Below are 21,380 nucleotides of genomic sequence, written 5' to 3'. Positions count from 1 at the left end.
AAAATGTACGTTTTGGCTTTAAAACTGCACCCACGCCGGCAAAAAAAGAAGAGAAAGAGTGAAGTTTAAGAAAAGGAAGACATACGGGTGAAGGGATAAGCCAATTATGCAGAGTGCGTGATTAGTTTCAAATGAATATTAAATGAGTTTAGATTAAAAATATTATGAACCGAGAGATTATCATTTGAAGGGCAGAGTCGCTGAACCCATTATAAATCATTATTTAGAGTAATTTGTGGTTATTAGAGTGCTCATCATTTAGTCTCAATTTATTACATTAATGTCTTTATTATCTCTGCCACATTGCCACAGCACAGTCCTAAACCCAAATTAATGCTCCCACACACTCCCGAACCCAAACTGCCCAGCAACGAAGAAAATAAATGAAAAGTAACCCACAAATTAACGCAATTCATATTAAAGGCAACTAAAAAAAAGCAAAAACACAAAACTTGCACTAATTTGCTAATGGGCTGCCCATATTTTTAAACGCAAATTGCACAAACAGCGACAACTAAACGAAAAACTGAAAACGCGTTGCTCGTCAGCAACTACAACAATTACAACAACTACGGCAGCTATAACAACAACTACTTGAGTGCGACGGGGGCGCAGCATCATTAAAGGTGCCAAAAGCTAACAAAGTCGACAGGTAGCTGCCTCACATGAGGGCTGAGCGCCACATGCCGAGCCACTCTTTGAAACGCTCACGACTCGGGCCAGAGCCGCAACTACACTACGAGTAGCTGAAAACGTCACAGTCGCGCTCAATATTTTACATTCGATTGCCCTTTCTAAGGGGTATGTCGACATTGATATGCTGTTCGTAACGCAATGGGGGAATACTATCTACAAGTATGTGTCTACATATGTGCTCAGCTCAGTTCGTTTGGGGTATATACTACAAGTATATAGTATAGGTTAATATTTAGAAACAAATTAGATAAGTTGTATAGACTTGGTATATATCAGGCTATATGTGATTTTGTCTTTCTCTCCATTTAGGTGAGGCACGTCTGTATAGCAAGTTTGGTGTCCCTTGCTGTTATCGGTAAAAAGCATGGGTTCTTGACTTTTAGGATATAATGTATAAGCAGTCTTGCTTTCTGATCTCAGTCAGAGAAAGAGAAAGAGTCCTGATAAGATTTGATTTAAGGCATCTTTGCGAAAACTAATAATTATACATATCAGATAAATCTTTCGTCAAGTTAAAATGAATTTAATTAATACTATGGAAGCAGTGAGTCAGAAAAAAATAAACAGAACTTAGATTTGTTGATACAACTCGTCGAAATGATTAAGATTTTTCCTGTAGTTAGAAATTTGAAGAGTATTGCATTTTTAAATTGTTAATATATGTATGAAACAGGAGAACCGTGTAGAATGAGAGTTTGAAAGGTTTATTTAAAACATATTTTGAAGTCAGATAAATGAATGGTATTTATGGTTGATAAATAGATTTTTTGGTATATTTTAGGCTTATTGCGGCCGGGATAATTCCCATATATTTTAGTGTAATTCTCTTTAAATAATCGTATATTGAGGCATTGCAGATTAGGTTACTCTGTCGGTTGGGGTCACCTCATCAAGTCAGGGGCTTACGACTTATTAAAATCAGGGCTGAGGTAATTGAAAATATGCCTTTTATTTTCCGTGCTATTTTCTGCTCTCAATTGCAAATCTGATAATTGCTACAAAAAGAAAAATAATTACCCATAGATGACATAGACATAGATGAAATGATAAATTTTTCTTATCCTTTTGTTGTATACTCTTCGTTTTTATTATCATAGTGCTTTTACAGCATTTCACATCCCTAAGCTATCTTTTTTTTCCCAATAAATTAATATTGTACTTTTTCTTAGCATGCAGATATGAAGTCCCAGCATGACGATTAATAAATATTAAAGGACTTCATTTCAAGTATCAATAAATATTGTATGGTCAATTGAGGACTTGGGGCTTCAACTAACATTTGCATATTTTTTTTTATTTTTAAGACAAAATTGTTCTTTTTTAAAAGCAAATTATAAAACCTCAAAAGAAGTGACCGAAAAGATTGAACAATTTTGTAGTTTTCGATTCTTATTGAGTTTTCAGTTTAGTAAGTATTTGTTAAATTATGGTCAGCGAGATGAGCTGTTTCATTAAATATTAAATTAATTTTAATTTAAAAAATAAAGTAAGCTTTCAAATTCTGTACCTTATCCGGAAGACAAATGCATACAAAATTAACGAAATTAAAGTGAGTGTATTTTTTTAAACTTTCATATTCAATTTAGGATCATAGATTTGGTTTAAGATTCAATATAATGTTAGTAGTAGCCGTTAAACGTTAATACTTGTTCGGCTTCTAAATTCTTAGATGATCTAAGTTCAAACCGACTTCAGAATGGTTTTTATTTTCAAAGAAATATTATCAAGAAGGGATCACGAATTACAAAAATTGTATTTTTTAAAGAAGATCATAAATAAGGTGTAACCAATGTGGCAGCTTAATGCAGTAAATGTAGAATATATATATGTACATTTTATTCCAAAGATTATTTTGTTTCATTATATTCATTAGAAATTTAGAGTTTCGTAAGTATCCGTTAATTGGGAACCCCTCATCCTACGTTAGGCAATTACATTTTGTATTTTTTTAGAGTATTCAAGTTTCGATCCCAGATACACGTAGTTTCTTTCTTGTTTCTTTCCATGTCGTTGTCGCATGCGCCGCTGACTCTGCAGACAGCTCGCACACGGTCGCTCACTCGTAGGGCTTGTCAGCAACAAAAACAAAAACAACAACTACTACTACTGACTACTCATAAGTCAAAAAGTGAGCCAAGCTTGAAGCTGGCGTTGTAGCTGTCGTCAGAGTCGGGTCTGCAGTTGGCGCTCTGTGAACTTTGGCAGTCGGTTTTGGGAATTCAATGCGGCGTGTTGCACAAAACGCGTTACAGGAAAGAGTAACAAGAAAAGGAAGAATAATAAGTGAAGAAGCAGCAACAGGCAAAGAATGATTCCACATTCAAAGTAAAGCCAAAAAAAATCGCTCAGTGAAGAAAAGAAAAGTGAAGTGAAGAATCGACACGTGGCGAAGCCAAACAACTCAATTACGAAGTGAAAATTATTTGTAACCTTTTTTTCCAAACTACTTCCCCTTACCATTCCCATCTTAACGACCTCCTCTAATATATTTCGCGTGCGCGGGTGCCACAGAGGAAAGTGTAATAAACGTAACCGATTTTATCGCACTGCGCGCCGCACGCCATATAGCGAGTTCCGTACTCGTACTCCCCCTTCCCAAATCCCCACCCGGGCTCACTCTTAGATAAGATCGTTGTTTTGGGTTACGAGTTTAGTTTGGCTTTTTGGTTCGATGTGCGCGCAAAGCAAATAAAAATGTGCCGCAATTATCCTGGGCGAGTCATTTAGTGAGTTCGCGGCGCAATTCGATGAGCTGCTCGGAAAGCGAAAATAAAAAGCAGAGAAAAAACTCCGCAATTTCCAAAATATTGAAGGAGAAATAAATCTATGGTATAAAGCAATTTATTTTGGCATTGCGACCTAATTAAATTGATTTTGAAAATATTTTAAACAACAGCTGAGCAAAAAAGCGAAAAAAAGCTTTCACTGCAACTTCGGTTGGTTGAGCAAAACCCGTTTTTTGCGCTTTTACACTAAAACAAAATAAAAAGCAACACCCAAAAGGCATAATATAATATTTTATATATACAAAACTTAACCGACATACAACAACCAACGCATCCAACTTGTTTATTTCAAAATATAACAACAGCAGAAGAAAAAAAAAAACAACACAAAACCAGAAAACGAGTATCTTATAAATAGTGCGCATTGTTTGGCACACACATATACACACACTCCAATACAACAACAACCAAGAGCGTGCTGTTGTCCAAAAAGTCTGAGCTGCGGCCATCAACAAGCGGCTCGCACTTCAAAACTTGGCGTAGGTCAGCACCGAGCCACGAATAAATAAATAAATAAACCAAAATATGCCCCAAACTTTGGGCTGATTGAACCCGAACTTGAGGCGCAATCAACGGACCCACAACTGCACACATAACGGCACACAAATTGGCCAATGGGCGTTACATTTTTGCCGGCTACTCCCCCCACATTTCTCTGAACAGTGCGGAACTTCATTTCTGGCCCCTTTCTGCTCGCTCGAATCGGAATCGAATCGAATCGAGAAAATGGTGCAGTGGTCGCTTATCATTGGCGCTCTGGGCGCCCTCGTTGCCGTCCTTGGCGCCTATTGTGGCTGGTTTCTATTCCCCACCATGGTGCACAAAAAGGTTGAACAGGTGAGTGGATGTGAACGTGGATAGTACTAGCATGTTCAAAGTCATTTCTAAATATACATTGGGGAACAAATTTTAATGCAAAACGTGTTTTAAATATTTTTATATTTTATAAAATATTTCTTTCAAAAAATCGGAGTGAAAAGTGTGAAATTATAATATAATTGTGATAGATATAATGAATTAGGTTTCTTCTTTACAATTTAAATTCTTTTCTTTTTCCTTTTTATATTCTTTTATTGTTACTTCAAGCCTTTTTTATCTAGTAAAGTTTTCCAACAATTAACTCATATTAAAATATTGCATTCAAAAGAGGCATTTAGTAAAAATTAAAGGAGAATGTATTAAATAGTTGTATTCAGAAGCTATTACTAAGAAGATCAGAAGGATACCTTTTACCTTTTATTTTGAGAGCCTTTCATAATAATAAAAATCGTTTTTATTTACAATTATAAAACATTCCATAATAAACGATAGTAAGACAACAAATTAAAAAAGAGTTTAGCAAAGAAGTTGAATTTGGGAAAAGAAAAAGACTAATAAGCAACCTATATAAAACAGTCGAGGTAATTCATATATGGGTTCAAAACAAAATTGGTATTAAGAATTTCGATAATAGTGTAAAGCTGAAAATGTAAAGCTTTTAAAAATATTTGAGGAACATTCGGTCCAAATATCGATCCACCTCTCTTTTTATTTAACTGAATTGACACACCACTTAATTGTGGAGTATGCAACAAGTTCTGAATTTCAAATTATTTAAAATTGTCCAATCCAAATTCTTAAAACATATTTATAATACTTAATAATTTTTAAGAAAATTATACTTTTCACTATACTCTTAATGCATAAAAGAATATCTACTATGTTCTTTATGTAAACGTACAAAAAAAAAGAACCTACACTTTCTAAAAAGATTTGTTCATTCCCACTAAGAGATACTAGAGATCACGGAAACATATTAGTCATTAAAAGGCGAATAATGTTGGTGAGAATTTCTAAAAAACTTGCAAATACTTAACAATTACAAGTACTTAGCTGCAAACAATGCTGTTTTCTGTTTACTTCATTTGAGAACATTTTCATAATCACACACATTCGCTAATTTTGCCGAACCCTCAAAGCTAAAACTTAAGTCAACATTTAAAACATTCCTACGCTTGAGGGGGAAACGATTACGGTCTAATGCTGATGTCATTCTCTGAATAGGAAGATCATTAGTTTCTTCGTCATAAAACAAATACAGAGAAATTTCAATAGCTAGAGTCGGTTCTTATATTCGAGATTATGCGTAAACTTAATTCTTTATATTCGTATCATGTTTATGAAATAATCTTTCAATGATTTTAAAGATCAAAAATGAAAGCTGACCAACATTCTATTTCCTTATAAAATTATAATAAACAAATCAAATTTATAAATAGATTAACATAGCCTGCACTGATATGGATTCTAGACTCCATACACATGGTCCTAAGAACTTGTGATTATCAATTTGATGTGGCTATAAAAATACTTTTCACATATAATGACATTAATAATATTTATAAGAAATATAAGCTACAAGTAAATATAGAAAATAGTATCAATTAATGGTAGGTTTTGCTTTAAATTACATTCAAATTTGTATACGTATTGTTAAATCATTAGGTAGGTTAACAACATCATTAACAAGGTTATCTAAGGAACATAGCAAAACCGTATTTCTGTACATACTTTTATCCTCAGGAAACTTGCCTACTTATAATTGTAATATACTTACATACTGTTCCTATTCACATGACCATTAGGGGTTGCCTTTTAGTTTGTCTTTAATGGAGCCCCACACTTGCAATCCAATAATTTAGAAACTCATTACATTAACCAGGCAATGACGAGTCGTTACCGGACAGAAACATGTGTTGAATCGCATCGATCTAGTTTTGAAATAACACATAGTTGACCCCACATATAATTATCATAATGACAACAATGAGGCAGCAGAACTAAATTAAATAAACACAAAGCCCACATGCGATTTGCAAATGCATGGGATGGCGATTCTCATCTATGGATATAACAGATGCATGGCACGACAATATGCAATAACAATTTTTGAAAAAATAACAACAAAAATCAGTCCAGGGTCGCGCTGGCAATCGAAGGCAATAAATACTCGTCATCGTAAGCGTTCTAGGACAGTCGAAAGACACTGAAGAATGCCAATCCGAAATTAAAATGCAGCGCCAAGACAATAAAAATGAATTTCAGGTCAGACCCGAGAATGCATTTTCCATTCAGCAGTGGTTTCATAATTAAAATGCAACACCAGACAGACACACGCGGCCATTAGACTAAAATAATGCCCAAAAAATTCTTGGCCCAATTTATGGCTGCACAATTTTGATAAATAGTTTTGCCTTGAAGGAAGAGGACGTGGGCGCGGGTATGGTAGTGGCTGGGGGCGTGTCTAAAATTAAACAAAATAAAAACAAAAAACAAAACGTGTGAGGTTTGTCCAAGGCAAATGTTTAAATTTAAGGTTGCCTGCCATTCAATGCTCATCATTCGGACGAACTTAACTGAAATTCGTTTTTAATTAGAATGCAAACAGAAACTGTTGACTGTTGACTTTTTTAATTGGCCAACCGAAGCACAGCAAAGCAAAGTAACTTAATTGCAAACAATTTGAGGCATACTCACGATATAGGCCTTGCCCGTTGCGGTCAGCCCTCGTAAACATGGTATGGGCACCCATGAGGGAGGTCAGTTGCGACTCGACATTTTTTTAAGGGCCATTACATTGAAGTTAACACTGAACTTCCGCGAGTTGGGCTGAGCTGCGATCTAGAATTGTATTTTAATGCAGTTGGGGACCCATAAAAGCTGAGCACTTGTTTAACCTTTGACTGAGACGTGCTGGCGCCCGCCGAATGTCACGCTAGCCACAAAACGCCTTCGAAACGCGCCGAAAGCGCGCCTGAAACGCGCCAACTTTGAAGCCCCTCACACAAGCATTTCTATTTGTAATTCAAATGCCAAGACGGCCCAAGTAAACAAATAGACAATTCAATTTCCAAGAAAAACATATGACTATTGTGCAATGTTTACACGCAAGAAATTTATAATTTTTTTTAGACACAACACGTTCCGTTTTTCATATTAAATACCTTTGACGAGTAATTAGCGAACACAACTTGATAGTCAGTGGATTTGAAATATTTCTTTCAAAGTATTCACATTTTAAGATCAAATAACTCATGTACAGTTTTTTGTATTTTATTTTTGATTCCCATTGAGATTTGTTTTCATAAACAATCCCAACGAATTCCAGTCATTTGGAGCATAGATGTCTTCTTCGGTGTACTATACGAGTAGAATAGATATGCGTTTTCTTTTGAAATAATAATGAAATTGCGCAGCATTACCGCCAAATATTTTTCTACACCTATACAGCAAATTAAATTTTACGAGAATACGTTAGCTCTAAATCGTTGCAAAACTGACCCATAACTTATTATGTAATGCTATAAAATCCTACTGATCATCCCTGGTCAACTTTAGTGACCCACGGATGAAGTAACACCTATGACATCATTGTTAATATTTAATTTGTAAGTGATATTGTTTATATAAAAGGGAACTAACATAGCCGGCTTATTACAGATTATCTGGGTCCACACAAAAACATGTGCAAAGTTTTAACCTGGTAGCTATGATAACTGTGGAGAAGTGTTGATTGAAACTGACAAACGGACAGGTGGAGGGACAGGCAGGCATTGCAGCTTAGGTTGATTATATACCTATGATCTGTGCACTACCATACTTCATTATGGATATTGAAAACGTACACACAAAAACCAATATACACTTATTCTTTTCATGAAGGGTATACAAATATGCTTATCTATATCCACAGTCTTCAAACCAAGTTTGTCAATTAAATTAAGAATACAACTCTGATACCTTACAGAGGTTCTTTCTTCTGCCTGCTATATTTCTTTCCACACGTTTTATATATATACTTTGAGTAAAACTTTTACCCTTTGGTTATAAAATCAAAACGTATTTGAATAATAGATTAAATAAAACATATTACTTTTTCTATGCAAATTATGAATAAAAAAGGCTTCAAACTATAAAATCCAATGTAAATCAATTCGGTTTCCATAAAATGAAAAGAAAATTAATTAATAAATTCAATTGCTCATAGTTTGCTTTGTACAAGTTTGCTTGGTGCTCACAATTTTGGTATTAGAAAAAGAAAAAACCCTCTCAACATCTCCTTTGGATCGTTTCAACACTTTCTGTTGATGTTTTGGATATGAAAGAAAACATCCATGTTTTTTATTTCACTTCCAGCCTGATCGCAAATGAATTTATGGCCAAACACGAAATAGCCAAAGCATTCGCCAGATTAGGCTCCAGATTCATTTTCCGTTTTCCGAAACTCAAATATTCGGTCTGGGTAAGGCGACATGGATTGATTGAGGCTATAAAAAGTCATTCGTTGGAGGAACTATTGGCCATCTCGGTCAGATAAAATTGAATTAAACGTTGCTTATTTTAGCTCAACAGATGTTGTCTTCTTTACCTGTCCGGGCCGCAATTGTTAAAGTTAGAACAATTTTTAGAATTCTGAAATTCTAGTACCTATTATTAGGAAACTTATTAAAACAGACAGATACCGATTTCTTTAGCCGTTCCATCGCAATCTGCAAATTGCAATATTAATAAAATAAAATCTTCGTTGCTTTCGCACATAATAAGCTTTCAAGATATAACCAACAAATTAAAGTGAAGGGTATGCGAAAAAGAAAATTGTGTCGAGTAATTAATTACGCATACGCCATGATGACCCCTTTGACTGGTCACATTCTAAGCGGCTCGGATATGGCGTCTGTCGTACTATTATTTATATCATATATTTATGCTGCATTTGCATTCATTTATTGTATTCAGACATTTTGGTCACGTTTGGCGCACGCCGTTTTCAATTCACTTTTTGTCTTTGATTTGTTGCCGTTTTCGTTTTTGAATGTGTAAGTGCGAGTGTTTGCGTGTGTCTTTTAGTCGTTGCCGCCGCCACCGCCACAATTCAGAGACGAGAGCGACAATGCCAACAAATTGTTTAAATTGGTCTATTTCGCAATAATTATTTTCATTATTTGTGTTGGTTTGTGAATGAATTTTGGGCCAGTGACAATGTGTTTTTTGTTTAGTCTTTTTCTCTTCGCTTGGCCCTCTTAAGGTTAATCAAACGTTTTGTATTCCGCTCTTCCACTCTGCTGGCGTTGGCTGCGCTGTCGCCGTCGCCGTCGATGTGGATGTCGACGTTGACGTCGAAGCGTGTGCAATGACCTTGAAAATGTGGTCGGAGATTTGAACAATTTTTCAATTGTATCAAGTACATGATTTCTGTCTACTGTCTACGAATCTCAATTTATATTGCTGGTCATGCTGAAGTTTTTATTTGTTTTTGCGAATTTTACGTCTTTGAGGGAATTGTAAACACAATCGTGTATACTATATATAGTATTTGAAGAGATCTTTATGAGGGCGCTACTGTTTTGAGCTCTGCGTGGTTTTTTTTGGTGACTTTACAGCTCGTTTGAAGTGGAAATTGTGACAAGGTCCAGAGATTGTCGGCAATCAAATCTTTCAAGTTCCCATTCCCATTGCTTACAAATTTTGTGCGCATTTCCTGCCTGACTTTGACCAAGAATTCTGTTAATTTTGAGTTGCAATTAAAACTCAAATAATAATTGAATTTGGACAAAATACTTTTACGCTTTTTCGTTTTGGCTTGAAACACATTTAAATGCCATAATTATTATTGTTTTGAGCATTTTGGTCATTGCCCCTTGACGCTTGAGCAGCTTCAAATGACAAACGTCGAAAGCATCGTAAGCCAAATAAAAATGCGTCTTGGCAATTAATAAATACGAACTGCAACAAAGAGCTGCTAAATGTTTTGATATCCAAAACTGGTTCGTAGACGCCAGCATGTCGATGATCTTGATGTGATTTTTATGGCAACATCAGCATCTATATGGCCATAAATAAGATTTCTAGATGGTGCGATAAACCGTGTAGGAATCAATTTCGCAATAAATCTTAATTTAATTAGGAAGGCCTTACAAAATAATATCGGAAAATTATTATTTTTTTAAACATACTGATACATTCATTTACAAGCCATTTTTTAATTCAAGATATAAATTGCGTTAGTGTTGTTAATGGAATATTTATTTTTACAATTCGTTTTTCTACAGGTTTTTAAGACATTTTTCTCTAATTTTCAAAAAGGACCAATAATAAAAAAAACAAAACTAAATCGGCCAAAAAAATCTGATGCATCTACACATCTAAAAACGAACCGAATTCTATTTTACTGTAATAAACAACCACTTCTAAACAATATCTATATTATAAATGATTAACCTAAACTACTAGAAAACGCTTTACTTTGCTCAACAACTAAAGTCTATGCCGAAGCATTTTGAATTAACCGCAATATCCCGGCTTGTTTGCTCGTAAACCGGACTCCACAGCCAAAGCGATCCATATATCAGGATTGATGCAATGCAAGCCATCAGTATCCTTGCCCACCAGTCCCATTTCGAAGCAGAAATCCTTGTCGCTAGACTCGTTATGCACCTGATAGATCAGACTACCAGCAGTCTGCACCAAACTATCAAGTGGCATGTCAGAGAACTTGTATTTTTTCATCAAGGGGCTTGCCTTCTGCTCACCCAATCCGCTGGCGCAGGCAAGATACCCAGCGGCTACTCCCGACGAATCAATTTTGAATAGCTGGGGTCCGACAATTTCGTCCCAGCCTGCCAGCGTCACCGTCAGACCAAACGGCCGTGTCGAAGAGAACACAGTATAGGCGTGCATATATGCCGCGATCCTGTCGCACATATGATTTATAGTAATGGGCTTTCCAAATTGCAGATGGTGATTGGTGGCCTCTTGACGTGCTTTCTCGGCCACAGCAAAGCCATCGGCTGTCAAACCTGCAACCGCCATGCCAATGTTCGCATTAATAGTGAAAATACGCCTGCCAGAGTCCTGTTCATATAGAGAACTAGTTAGGAGTTTCTCCACGGCCAACACCACGCCGTCCTTGCCTCGTAGACCGATGACGGTGCCACTTTTCTGCGCCGCCTTTTCAGCATATTCGACCTGGTGGATGCGACCCTCCGGCGAGAATTGCGAGGGCATTAAATCGAAATTGCTGCTCATTGTTTTTTAATGTTGCTTTGGGAACATATACTCGAAAATAGTGATAGGATTTGAGTGGGAAAGACTAATTTGACAACTTTCAATGTGCCGAGTCGATCGAAACGAAAACGATTCGAAAAACCTCAGGCAATAGAGAGACAAAGAGGTGGCTGGAGAAGACGAATACCTTCCGATTTGAATACACATGTCACAAAGAACGGATTCTTAATGTTCCATCTTATTTTTATAACAAGAGACATTTTAGATAGTTGGATTTAAAGAAAGTACATAGGATAAATATTTTCAGATATCTATATGTAACAATAAGCACACAATTTCTATTATATTGCAATGCATTTTATAAATCTTATTCTTCTTTTTATCGTTTTAACAATAAATAACTTTGAGCAGCTAGAGAGTTAGAAATGCATATATTGTTTTAAAAAGGAAGGAATTGATCGATTAAGAAATAAGAATATTTGAGAAATCAGACCAAACATCAGCTTTTACAAATCAGTCTGATTGAACCGATGAATGTCGAAAATCGTTTAAATTTTTGCTACTTAAATACATTTATTATTAGAATGGCAATGGTTGTTAATTATATTTCTTTCTTTTCGCAACAGAGTGTTATCATTGCGGATGGCTCAGAGCAATACAAACGCTTCGTCAATCTACCCCAACCACTCGTTTTTAAGGTTTTCATTTTCAATGTAACGAACCCGGACATGGTACAACGAGGTGCCATACCCATAGTCAAGGAAATCGGTCCGTATGTCTACAAGTAAGTGACGCTCATTTGGCTTTTGCCACGCACCACATAATTTGAACTCTTTTCCAGACAATATCGCCGCAAGAAAGTCAAGCACTTCTCGCGTGACGGATCGAAGATCTCCTATGTCCAGAATGTGCATTTCGACTTCGATGCAGATGCCTCGGCACCCTACACACAAAACGACCGGATTGTGGCGCTCAACATGCACATGAACGTGAGTAGCAGTAGTCGCAAACGAGATATGCTATTTGAAGACCAATTTATATATGACCATATGGATATTTATCTAAACGCTAACCTTTCGACACATCTTGCAGGCATTTTTACAAGTATTCGAAAGAGAAATCACAGATATCTTTCAGGGTTTTGCAAATAGATTGAACTCGCGGCTGAATCGCACGCCCGGCGTACGCATTTTAAAGCGTTTGATGGAGCGCATTCGAGGGAAACGTAAAGTAATTTTATTTACTACTAATTCTATAGAGCGCCAATATATACCTAGTACATGCATTTGCTTTAAAGAGTCCCGACCCTACCCACTAAAACACAAACACCTAGCCAAGCATGCTTTGGTGGGGTCGGGGCATGGTGTTGCGCACCGTTGATTTGGTCCGGGCTCCGGTTTCGGGTTGATTGGGCCAACTAATTACACATTGACCCGAATCGTTTCTATTTACGAATCGAATGCTTAAACTGCAGATACGGGTCTATGTACATATATATAAATAAGTATGTAAGGCATGTAAACGGTAATGGCTTTTAGGTTTATTATTGCGTAGACCAAGCCACAACAACACATGCTGCCTTTTCGATCGTATTATGTATTTTCCCCAGAGTAAACACTCGATATCGTATTTTATGACGTTGTTACCAGGCCATTGACTAGTTACTGAAGGAAGTTTTTTGCCTAAAGGAAATTTTTTACGCTCTATCGATTTATTTTGATATTTCACAAAGTGTCCCAAAATAATCGTACTTTCAATTTACTTATCTAGATACTTTGGAATTAAATATAATTCGTCAGATTACTAATTAAAATTGATTTTTGTATTTTAAATAGCTAGTTTGAAATATGTTGGTCAACAGTTTGAATAAACTCTTTGAATATTATCCAACTTGCTAATATTAAAAGGTCAACAACAGAGCTCATGAAAGAGCCGTTCAGTTATCGCTGCTAAGATTTTAAAAATATTCTGATTTACTTTTAAACATTTTTTAATAATCTGTTAATAATAATCAAAGCAAATGACTTAAAAAAGTCAAACCAGAAATATCAACTTTAAAATTTAAATTCATACCTTTTCGATGAAAACACATAAACTCTTAAAGTTATCGAATTGAATACTGAGGATATACTAAAGGCAGAAAAATTACTGAACCCAGAGATACATTTTAGCGAGCTTCCACTGTTTTCTCGACGTGTGGTTTGGGTATTAACTTTGTACTCACTCTTTAATGAAATGCAGTTGCATGCATTGTTGCTACCATTTATATCGATTCCATCGCTATTAACTTGATTATTATTTTACCCTAGACGTTGGTAATGGTCGCTTTTGTTTCAGGCATGGAAGATATAAGGCTATAAGTAATTACGATGGCAGATGATGTTATGCGTTGAAGAACTCTGACCTATGATTAGGTGATAGTAGGTCAGGGTTAGAAAAGAATCCTATAAATGAACAGAACCACAGGCGCTAAACTAACTTAATTGAAACATTTAGCTTACAAGTGCTGCTTGTCCTCCATGAGTCTGACTTTTAGATCCGACTTGAGACTTGAAAGTGACGGGCGAGCAGCATTTGAGGCTTAAATGCTATTAATATTCGTCAATGGAAACTAATACTATGTACTATACTATGTGTAATAATTATAGCGCCTTTTAGCTGGGCTTACGGCATCTTTGTCAACATTATTGAAGATGTCAAAGTAAGTTAAAAACTGTCGTTCGGACACACTCCTATACAAATAGCAATTAATTTCCAATTTGCTCATTAAACTCAAGTTCACTAACAACAGCAACGACGTTGATTGGCAGCAACCTTCACAATCGGCAGTGTTAAAATTCTCGAATGTAAATATTTTGATAAATTGAATTTCAAAACTAAATACTGAAAACAGAAAACTGACACGACAACGCGCTCGGCTCGGAGATTGATTACGACCGCCTGTCAGTCAGAGCGGCTGCCGTGCGTTTGTTCGTTCGTTGGTTGGTTTCTACTCGTATACCCTGTACCCGACAGGCTAACTAAGAAGTGTGCATCTGTGTAGCAGACTACATATACTCGTATATTTAAGACCAGCATGACGAAATGTATATAAACCTAACAACCTAACCTAAGCTAAATAATTTATATAAACCTATTCGATTTCGCGTCCTTCCATCTGTCCAAATGTTTGTCTGTAGGAACGCCGAGATCTTTTGAGTCATAACAGTAAAAGATACCAAACTTGGCTTCTAGACTTGTCTTACCAATACGCGAACCAAGTTTATCGCAAGCCATAATTTTTTTTTCTACGCCAGTAAGGTCCTCGTAATCTTATATAATGTCATACTATATCGGGATGGTTCATAAAATCTGTTGCCATAAAAGTATTTAGAAGAAATAAATGTGTGAATGGTGCAGGGTATACAAGAGTCGGTGTTGTGCGACTTTAACATACTACTTGATGTAGATACATAAGCTTGCTTGCACCCATCCAAAAGTATTTATCATTAATTTGTAAGCGATTAACAATATTAATGAGTAAGCTCTACATGCTACCAAACTGGCCTATGCTTCTTTCTAACTTTGCTGAAACCTCTCCACTCCGCCCCGTTTCGCCCCGCCCACTTTTAACGCTTCTTTTGTACAGATATAACGACCCACTGGTTATGGCTAACGCCTCTGCTTGCCCAACTCTGCATGCTCGCCTCTAATCTAAGCGGCTCTCCTTACTCAAGGCCTCTCCCCCCTTTGGTTTCCATTCGTTGCAGTCCGTATTGCAAATATCCGAGAACGATCCCGGCCTGGCGCTTCTGCTGGTGCATCTGAATGCCAATCTGAAGGCCGTCTTCAACGATCCCCGCTCCATGTTCGTGCACACATCGGTGCGTGAGTATCTGTTCGATGGCGTGCGGTTCTGCATCAATCCACAGGGCATTGCCAAGGCCATCTGCAATCAGATCAAGGAGAGCGGCTCGAAGACGATACGCGAGCTCAGCGATGGCAGTTTGGCATTCTCTTTCTTCAGTCACGTGAGTCTTTCAATCCAAACAACACTCGGAATCGGTTCACTGATCCATTTTCTTCACAGAAAAACGGCACCGGCCGCGAGGTCTATGAGGTTCACACGGGCAAGGGAGATGCCATGAAGGTGCTGGAGATACAGAAGCTAGACGATTCCCACAATTTGCAAGTGTGGCTCAACACGAGTGCCGAGGGCGATACCTCGGTCTGCAATCAGATCAATGGAACAGACGCCTCCTCCTACCCACCATTTCGACAGAGGGGCGACTCCATGTATATTTTCAGCGCTGATATTTGTCGTTCGGTGCAGCTGTTCTATCAGTCGGACATACAGTACCAGGGTATTCCGGGCTTCAGGTACTCCATAGGTGAGAACTTCATCAATGATATAGGACCGGAGCATGACAACGAATGCTTTTGCGTCGACAAGCTGACGAATGTGATCAAACGCAAGAATGGCTGTCTATATGCCGGCGCCTTGGACCTGACCAACTGCTTGGGTGAGTAGGAAGCCAGACAACCAGCTAGACCTGCCATAATGGACTAAGGTCAGATGGAGTGATAAGCTGTTGTCTCAGATCTAATCTATATAACGCTTTTAAATATTGACCAGTACAGTAACCTTGGTCATTTGTAAGCTGAGCAGCTTAAAAAGGCGTTTAGGGCTTAATTGTAGTTCTGTTGACTGATCATTTAATGATAAGACTTTGCTCTGCTGTCACTCTAGAAGATCTAATTTATTTGTTTGTTTCAAATTAGAGTCAATTTTTGTTAGTTTTCAGCAAATCTTTAAATAACAAAGCTACTTTAAGTAATCTAACTACATTTTTGTATTGTCAATCAAGGTTACTTCTCAGTAATACCAATTAGAGAGAGAGAGAGAGAGAGAGAGGAAACAACTAACTCTGTTATTGTATGTATTATTTTCGAAATATAATTTCTTTTAATAAAATATTTTACTTTCCATCGTTGTTATCTGTTCTATCGTCTGTCTATACAAGGGTGATGAAGTTTGTTTTATATTTTCAATTTGCTTTCTCTATAATGTACAAAGCTTTCATTGGAAGAAACAGTCAAAGAATGTATTGCACTTAAATATTCTCCAACATAATTCTCCAATAAAAAGTTGTTCAGGACAACGTTTGTTAATCTAATCGATCATCTGCTTGTATGAACTTTTTAATGTTAGCCTGTTTTTATATACAAGTATCTTTTTAGAGCTTTCCTAGAACAAGAAAAATCTATGTGATTCGAAATCGTATACATGTAGTTACAACAGAAAAATATACATATAGGTATCAATTATTCAGTATATAGGGTTAATTAGTTCCTGAATTAACAAAAAGAGGACAAAAGGTGTTTTAAGAACATACTTAAATAGTTTTATTTCAATAACAATAAACGCGATTAATTATTGATTCCATTTATTTATCTATAAAGCTCTCATTAACGTCTTCTGACTTGCTTCCATTTTAATTATTCAGTTGCTTTTGTTTCTTCGCAAGAGTCGATTAAAACCCAATTTAATTAGCTACTTGCGCCATTAGCCTGTGCATTAATTTGGATCTGTCCATAATCCCCATTTAGCCCGCCCCTATCGACAATCTACTCCAGTTTGTCACAGCTAAAAATACTCATAAAGGTCTATACGGGCTATCAACTTTCGATTTTGCAATTTTGAACAATTCGTTTAGTATCCAGTATTTGAAATATGCAAAATACATGAACCAAAAACCGGAAACGCCAAACATGCCTTTGACATTTTTGTGAGATATCTACAGAAGAGAATCTTTACGTCCATTTCGCTTGTGATTTTTATTATGTTTAGTATGCAAATTTGGAAACGAAGACAGCTTGGTGCTGTTTGAAATTCGATAAAGCCAGCTGGGTTAGTTCTTTAGTGTCAGCAAATGACAGCATGTGGCCAATAAGCAGTAGTCGTAGTCGTAGTAGTGTTAGTGAGGTGATTATGATTATTGCTCTATTGTTCTACCGAACGCACAGCATTATAAATCAACGCAAATTCGAACAAAACTGTCATTAAGCTGCAAAGCTGTAGCAGCAATTTAAACGCCATTTTTTAATTAATTGTGCAGTGTCCGTGTTTGAAAGTCTCGGCTTAAATATGAAGTACATCTATGATAATTGATAACACATTAATGGAAGTTATTGTAATCATAATATAGAGATTAAAATATTTCACGTAGCCCCCGAAAAAAAAAATCATAATTGATGAACAAATAGATTCTATAAATATGTTTCCTATAAAGTACAAGTATTATACACCAATTTAGCGATACTTGTCTGTGAGTCTGATAGCCTGTATTATACAAGTACTGTCATAACCCTCACGATCTCCAACAGCCAATAAAAAGCACATTATATTTTGTTTGCAAAATCGCACGCCAGCTATGATAATATGTATTTTTTATTTATTTGCACATAAAATTATTTTGAAGCATAGCAAAACTTCTATAAAAAGAAAATAAAAATCCGATTAATCCAACGAGGGACGAAAGTAATATTTGGTTAAGACAATATATCGATGTTAGTACTTCACTTATATATTCGAATTGAAGAAGCAAATGGGGCCCATTAAACAGACGGCTAATCAAATTCGTATACGAAAATAAAAATCGCTTAAGTGCCTCTTAAAGTTCTTGCATACGCAGAATCAACTTCAGATTAAAATATTCACGTATAGCCGCTGGCAACGTGTGTGGCTGCTGAGAATTGTATCTTTTGATCTTTTTGTTGCTCTTAACTTCTTAATTAACACTTGCAATAATTGCTGACACACTATAAAAAATAAAATACCAACAAAGTTGTGTGCTCGGCATTTGAAATTAAAAGTGTTTGGCACATTCTCTTTAACTATTTTTACGGCCTTTTAAGTGGTTATTAGAATGCTTCTAATATTCGATAATAATGATGATCATCGTCATTGTCATTATGGTGCTGTCAATTACTGAGCGTACGCTTCGTATATTTTAGTAGAAACTTGATTTTTATTTATTTCAATTTATTTATTTTATTTGAATTATTTGCCAACCGCGCACGCTTCAGTCGAGAATTTTGTACTGCCTAATTGGTCGAGCGTGCCTTTACATTTTTCTATAACAAGCACCACTTGAGAAATGTTTGTTCTGAATGTTTGCTGAAAAGCAGGAAATCTTTAAGAATTGGTTCAGAGATGATGAGCCCAAAGAAATCGAAAGTAAATACGAGTAAATGAACAAATATTTATATTGAGCTGTTGTGTGGAATTCGTTTCGTGCTTCAATTGGAAACGTGAGCGTAGCCTCAACTTCCGCTTACTGTTTTACCTTCTTGTAAAGCAGTAATTGTCAATTGAGTTGTTACGAGTTTTTAAGACAGCAAATAACAATGTTTTTGTAAATTCAAGGCCAAACCTAAATATAAGAGTGTGCTGCAGGTCTTTCCGGCTAGTATCTATGTGGAAGAGATCTGCAAATAGCAGAATTCTAATATTTATATTTATGATATGAACATGTTATTTAAGAACAAATTAAAGATACTTTTCTACAAATATTTAATCTATTAACGACAAGTTATATGAGTAACTAATATCATTATACATGTAAGAGAGTTATGTCTACGAAGCTCGTGATTACACCTATGAGTATTTATTTATACAAATTTTAAATTTACAGATTATAGATTATAGATTTTCTAAGGCAATTTTTTAATACCATATCCTATTCTGTTGAAAATATGTAGGATGTCAGATTTGTTATCACATATTGCTGAATATTTTATATTGTTTCATGATAAGCAGCTTTTGTTCACTCTTAACTCTTCTTATTGCGATGTGTTTTTCCTTCCTAGAAGTAGCATTTATTGAGGGATATCCCACTAACCCAGTATGGGTTTGGTATTTTAAACAGTTAAATATAATAACTAAGAGATTACAAAATATTTGCTTTTATAATCCAACTTAATCTCCATTTCCATTTAAAATAAATAACTCTTCTCTAAATTGGGTCTCCAACATTTTAATGAATGGTAATTAGTCGAGCAATACTCCCTCCTAATCACCCGAAATACCAGACAATTATTTATTATTACCTCCAAAACATGTATGCAAGTATCTTATGTAAGTATAATTCACAGACGCGCCCGTCATTCTGACGCTGCCGCACATGCTTGGCGCCTCCAACGAGTACACGAAAATGATTCGCGGACTCAAGCCCGACGCCAAGAAGCATCAGACCTTTGTGGACGTGCAGTCGGTAAGTAGTCGCAATTGTCGATTGTCGCATCAATAATCATTAAGCGGCCGTAAAACCAATTTACAGTTGACGGGCACTCCACTGCAGGGAGGCAAGCGGGTGCAGTTCAACATGTTCCTCAAGAGCATCAATCGCATAACCATAACCGAGAATCTGACGACGGTGCTGATGCCCGCCATCTGGGTGGAGGAGGTCAGTGATTCGAATATTGAAATGCGATGGTCAATATACAATGTCTTAAATATTTTTGCAGGGCATTGAACTGAACAATGAGATGGTGGCCTTCTTCAAGAAGAAGCTCCTCAACACACTCAAGACCCTGGACATTGTGCATTGGGCGGCGCTGTGCGGTGGAGTGGGCGTGGCAGCCGTTTGCCTGCTCTACTTTGCGATGCAACGCAGTCGACCGCAGGAAGCGCCCGTCAAGTAGAGAGTTCCTGAAGGCTCCTGAATTTCTAATCTATTACCTGCTTACTCGTATTGTTATTATTAATATAAATGTATATTATATTATGCTTATGTGTGTATATTGAAGTATGTAACTTGGTTCTAAAACGTCTCAGTGTCTCTCTCAGTGTACGACGAATTTTGTATATAATTTATTTTGTAAATGTGATTTTATTGTATTGTGATTTAGCGTTTACTAAAATCTATATAAACTAAAAACTCTTAAATAAAAATCAAAACGAAAAGAATGTAGCAAGTTGTTTTTTGTTTTCGAATTCAATCATCTCTGAATCAGACGGTTTAAGTGGAATTCAAAGGAATTAATTTGACAAACATTTCTACGGCAAATAAATAAAACTAAGTGACAGAAGCCACAAATATTTAAATTAAATTAGTCGCATTTAGGCGCTTGACCGCAATTTATTCGAATTGCGTCTTGATCTGTGCAGCTGCCAAGTTCAAGATCAGTAAAGAGTGATTCGAACATATAAGCCATTCTAGCATCAATTAAATTTTGTAAGCCTGCTTGGCAAATTATACGAAATTATAGATTAAACAATGCATTTTTGACTGATCTATGCGGCAGGCAAGTTCAAGATCAGATCAGCACAAGTCGCAAAATCAAGCAATCAACCCATCATTAAATTAATCCCTCAATACACATCGTCCAAGTAAGGCACATTATACGAAAATATAAAGTAGGTGTTAGTTTAAATTGAGCTGCAAAAATCAAACAATACATTCGACTGATCTGTGCAGCTACTAAGTTGAAGATCAGCTTAGTCGAAAATATTGACATGAAGCCATCAACCCATCAACCCATCATTAAATTAATCAATCAAGATATAAAGTAACCTGGAGGCAAACAAATTACACGGAAATGTATGTTAAGTCTTAGTTTAAATAGAGTTGCAAAACAAAACAAGCTGCTCGATAATAGAGATAAACAGATAAAGAGGAATATATATTAACAAATAGCATCAACAACAACAACACAAGCTGCAATGATAAACAAAGAGCCAAGTTGTTTGATTTCCAGCCGCTAGCATGAAACGTCATATGAGGTGGGGCCACTATTTTTTTGATTGACTGCGTAACCGATGGACTGGTGGCTCGTCTGTCAATAGTTTAACATTCCCATACCCTGCCCCTC

General features: G+C 36.3%; 2 protein-coding genes across 5 annotated transcripts; one reads left to right on the top strand and one right to left on the bottom strand.

Annotated features, from left to right (window-relative positions):
• The first annotated feature begins 3,807 nt into the window (after positions 1 to 3,807).
• On the top strand, positions 3,808 to 20,354 carry LOC115632211 (sensory neuron membrane protein 2). Of its 4 annotated transcripts, XM_030529266.1 has the most exons (10): positions 3,808 to 4,319; positions 12,152 to 12,309; positions 12,367 to 12,514; positions 12,618 to 12,750; positions 14,174 to 14,226; positions 15,275 to 15,535; positions 15,595 to 16,027; positions 19,662 to 19,780; positions 19,847 to 19,972; positions 20,034 to 20,354. In XM_030529266.1, the coding sequence occupies exons 1-10, from the start codon at positions 4,209 to 4,211 to the stop codon at positions 20,208 to 20,210; spliced, it is 1,719 nt and encodes a 572-aa protein (XP_030385126.1). In that variant the 5' UTR covers positions 3,808 to 4,208; the 3' UTR covers positions 20,211 to 20,354. The 4 variants fall into 4 exon arrangements, with proteins under 4 accessions (XP_030385126.1, XP_030385127.1, XP_030385128.1 ...); XM_030529267.1 differs by lacking the exon at positions 14,174 to 14,226 and having other exon boundaries at positions 3,809 to 4,319; positions 12,618 to 12,755; XM_030529268.1 differs by lacking the exons at positions 12,618 to 12,750; positions 14,174 to 14,226 and having other exon boundaries at positions 3,809 to 4,319.
• On the bottom strand, positions 10,596 to 11,563 carry LOC115632213 (proteasome subunit alpha type-3-like). Its single transcript, XM_030529271.1, has one exon. The coding sequence runs from the start codon at positions 11,544 to 11,546 to the stop codon at positions 10,803 to 10,805; it is 744 nt and encodes a 247-aa protein (XP_030385131.1). The 5' UTR covers positions 11,547 to 11,563; the 3' UTR covers positions 10,596 to 10,802.
• Positions 20,355 to 21,380: the final 1,026 nt, after the last annotated feature.

The sequence above is a fragment of the Scaptodrosophila lebanonensis genome, unplaced genomic scaffold (assembly GCF_003285725.1).
Source record: "Scaptodrosophila lebanonensis strain 11010-0011.00,11010-0021.00 unplaced genomic scaffold, SlebRS2 tig00001415-arrow-pilon, whole genome shotgun sequence".
NCBI lineage: Eukaryota > Metazoa > Arthropoda > Insecta > Diptera > Drosophilidae > Scaptodrosophila > Scaptodrosophila lebanonensis.
Note: the sequence above shows the minus strand (reverse complement) of the source record. Positions and strands in the feature narration are given on the sequence as shown.

What these genes read in the sequence shown, in the direction of transcription:
- LOC115632213 (XM_030529271.1), bottom strand. Translation starts at nt 11,546, where the DNA reads ATGAGCAGCAATTTCGATTTAATGCCCTCGCAATTCTCGCCGGAGGGT.
- LOC115632211 (XM_030529266.1), top strand. Translation starts at nt 4,209, where the DNA reads ATGGTGCAGTGGTCGCTTATCATTGGCGCTCTGGGCGCCCTCGTTGCC. An exon ending in CATTCTCTTTCTTCAGTCAC is followed by an intron (nt 15,536 to 15,594) that starts GTGAGTCTTTCA and finishes TTTTCTTCACAG; the next exon opens with AAAAACGGCACCGGCCGCGA. An exon ending in CCTTTGTGGACGTGCAGTCG is followed by an intron (nt 19,781 to 19,846) that starts GTAAGTAGTCGC and finishes ACCAATTTACAG; the next exon opens with TTGACGGGCACTCCACTGCA.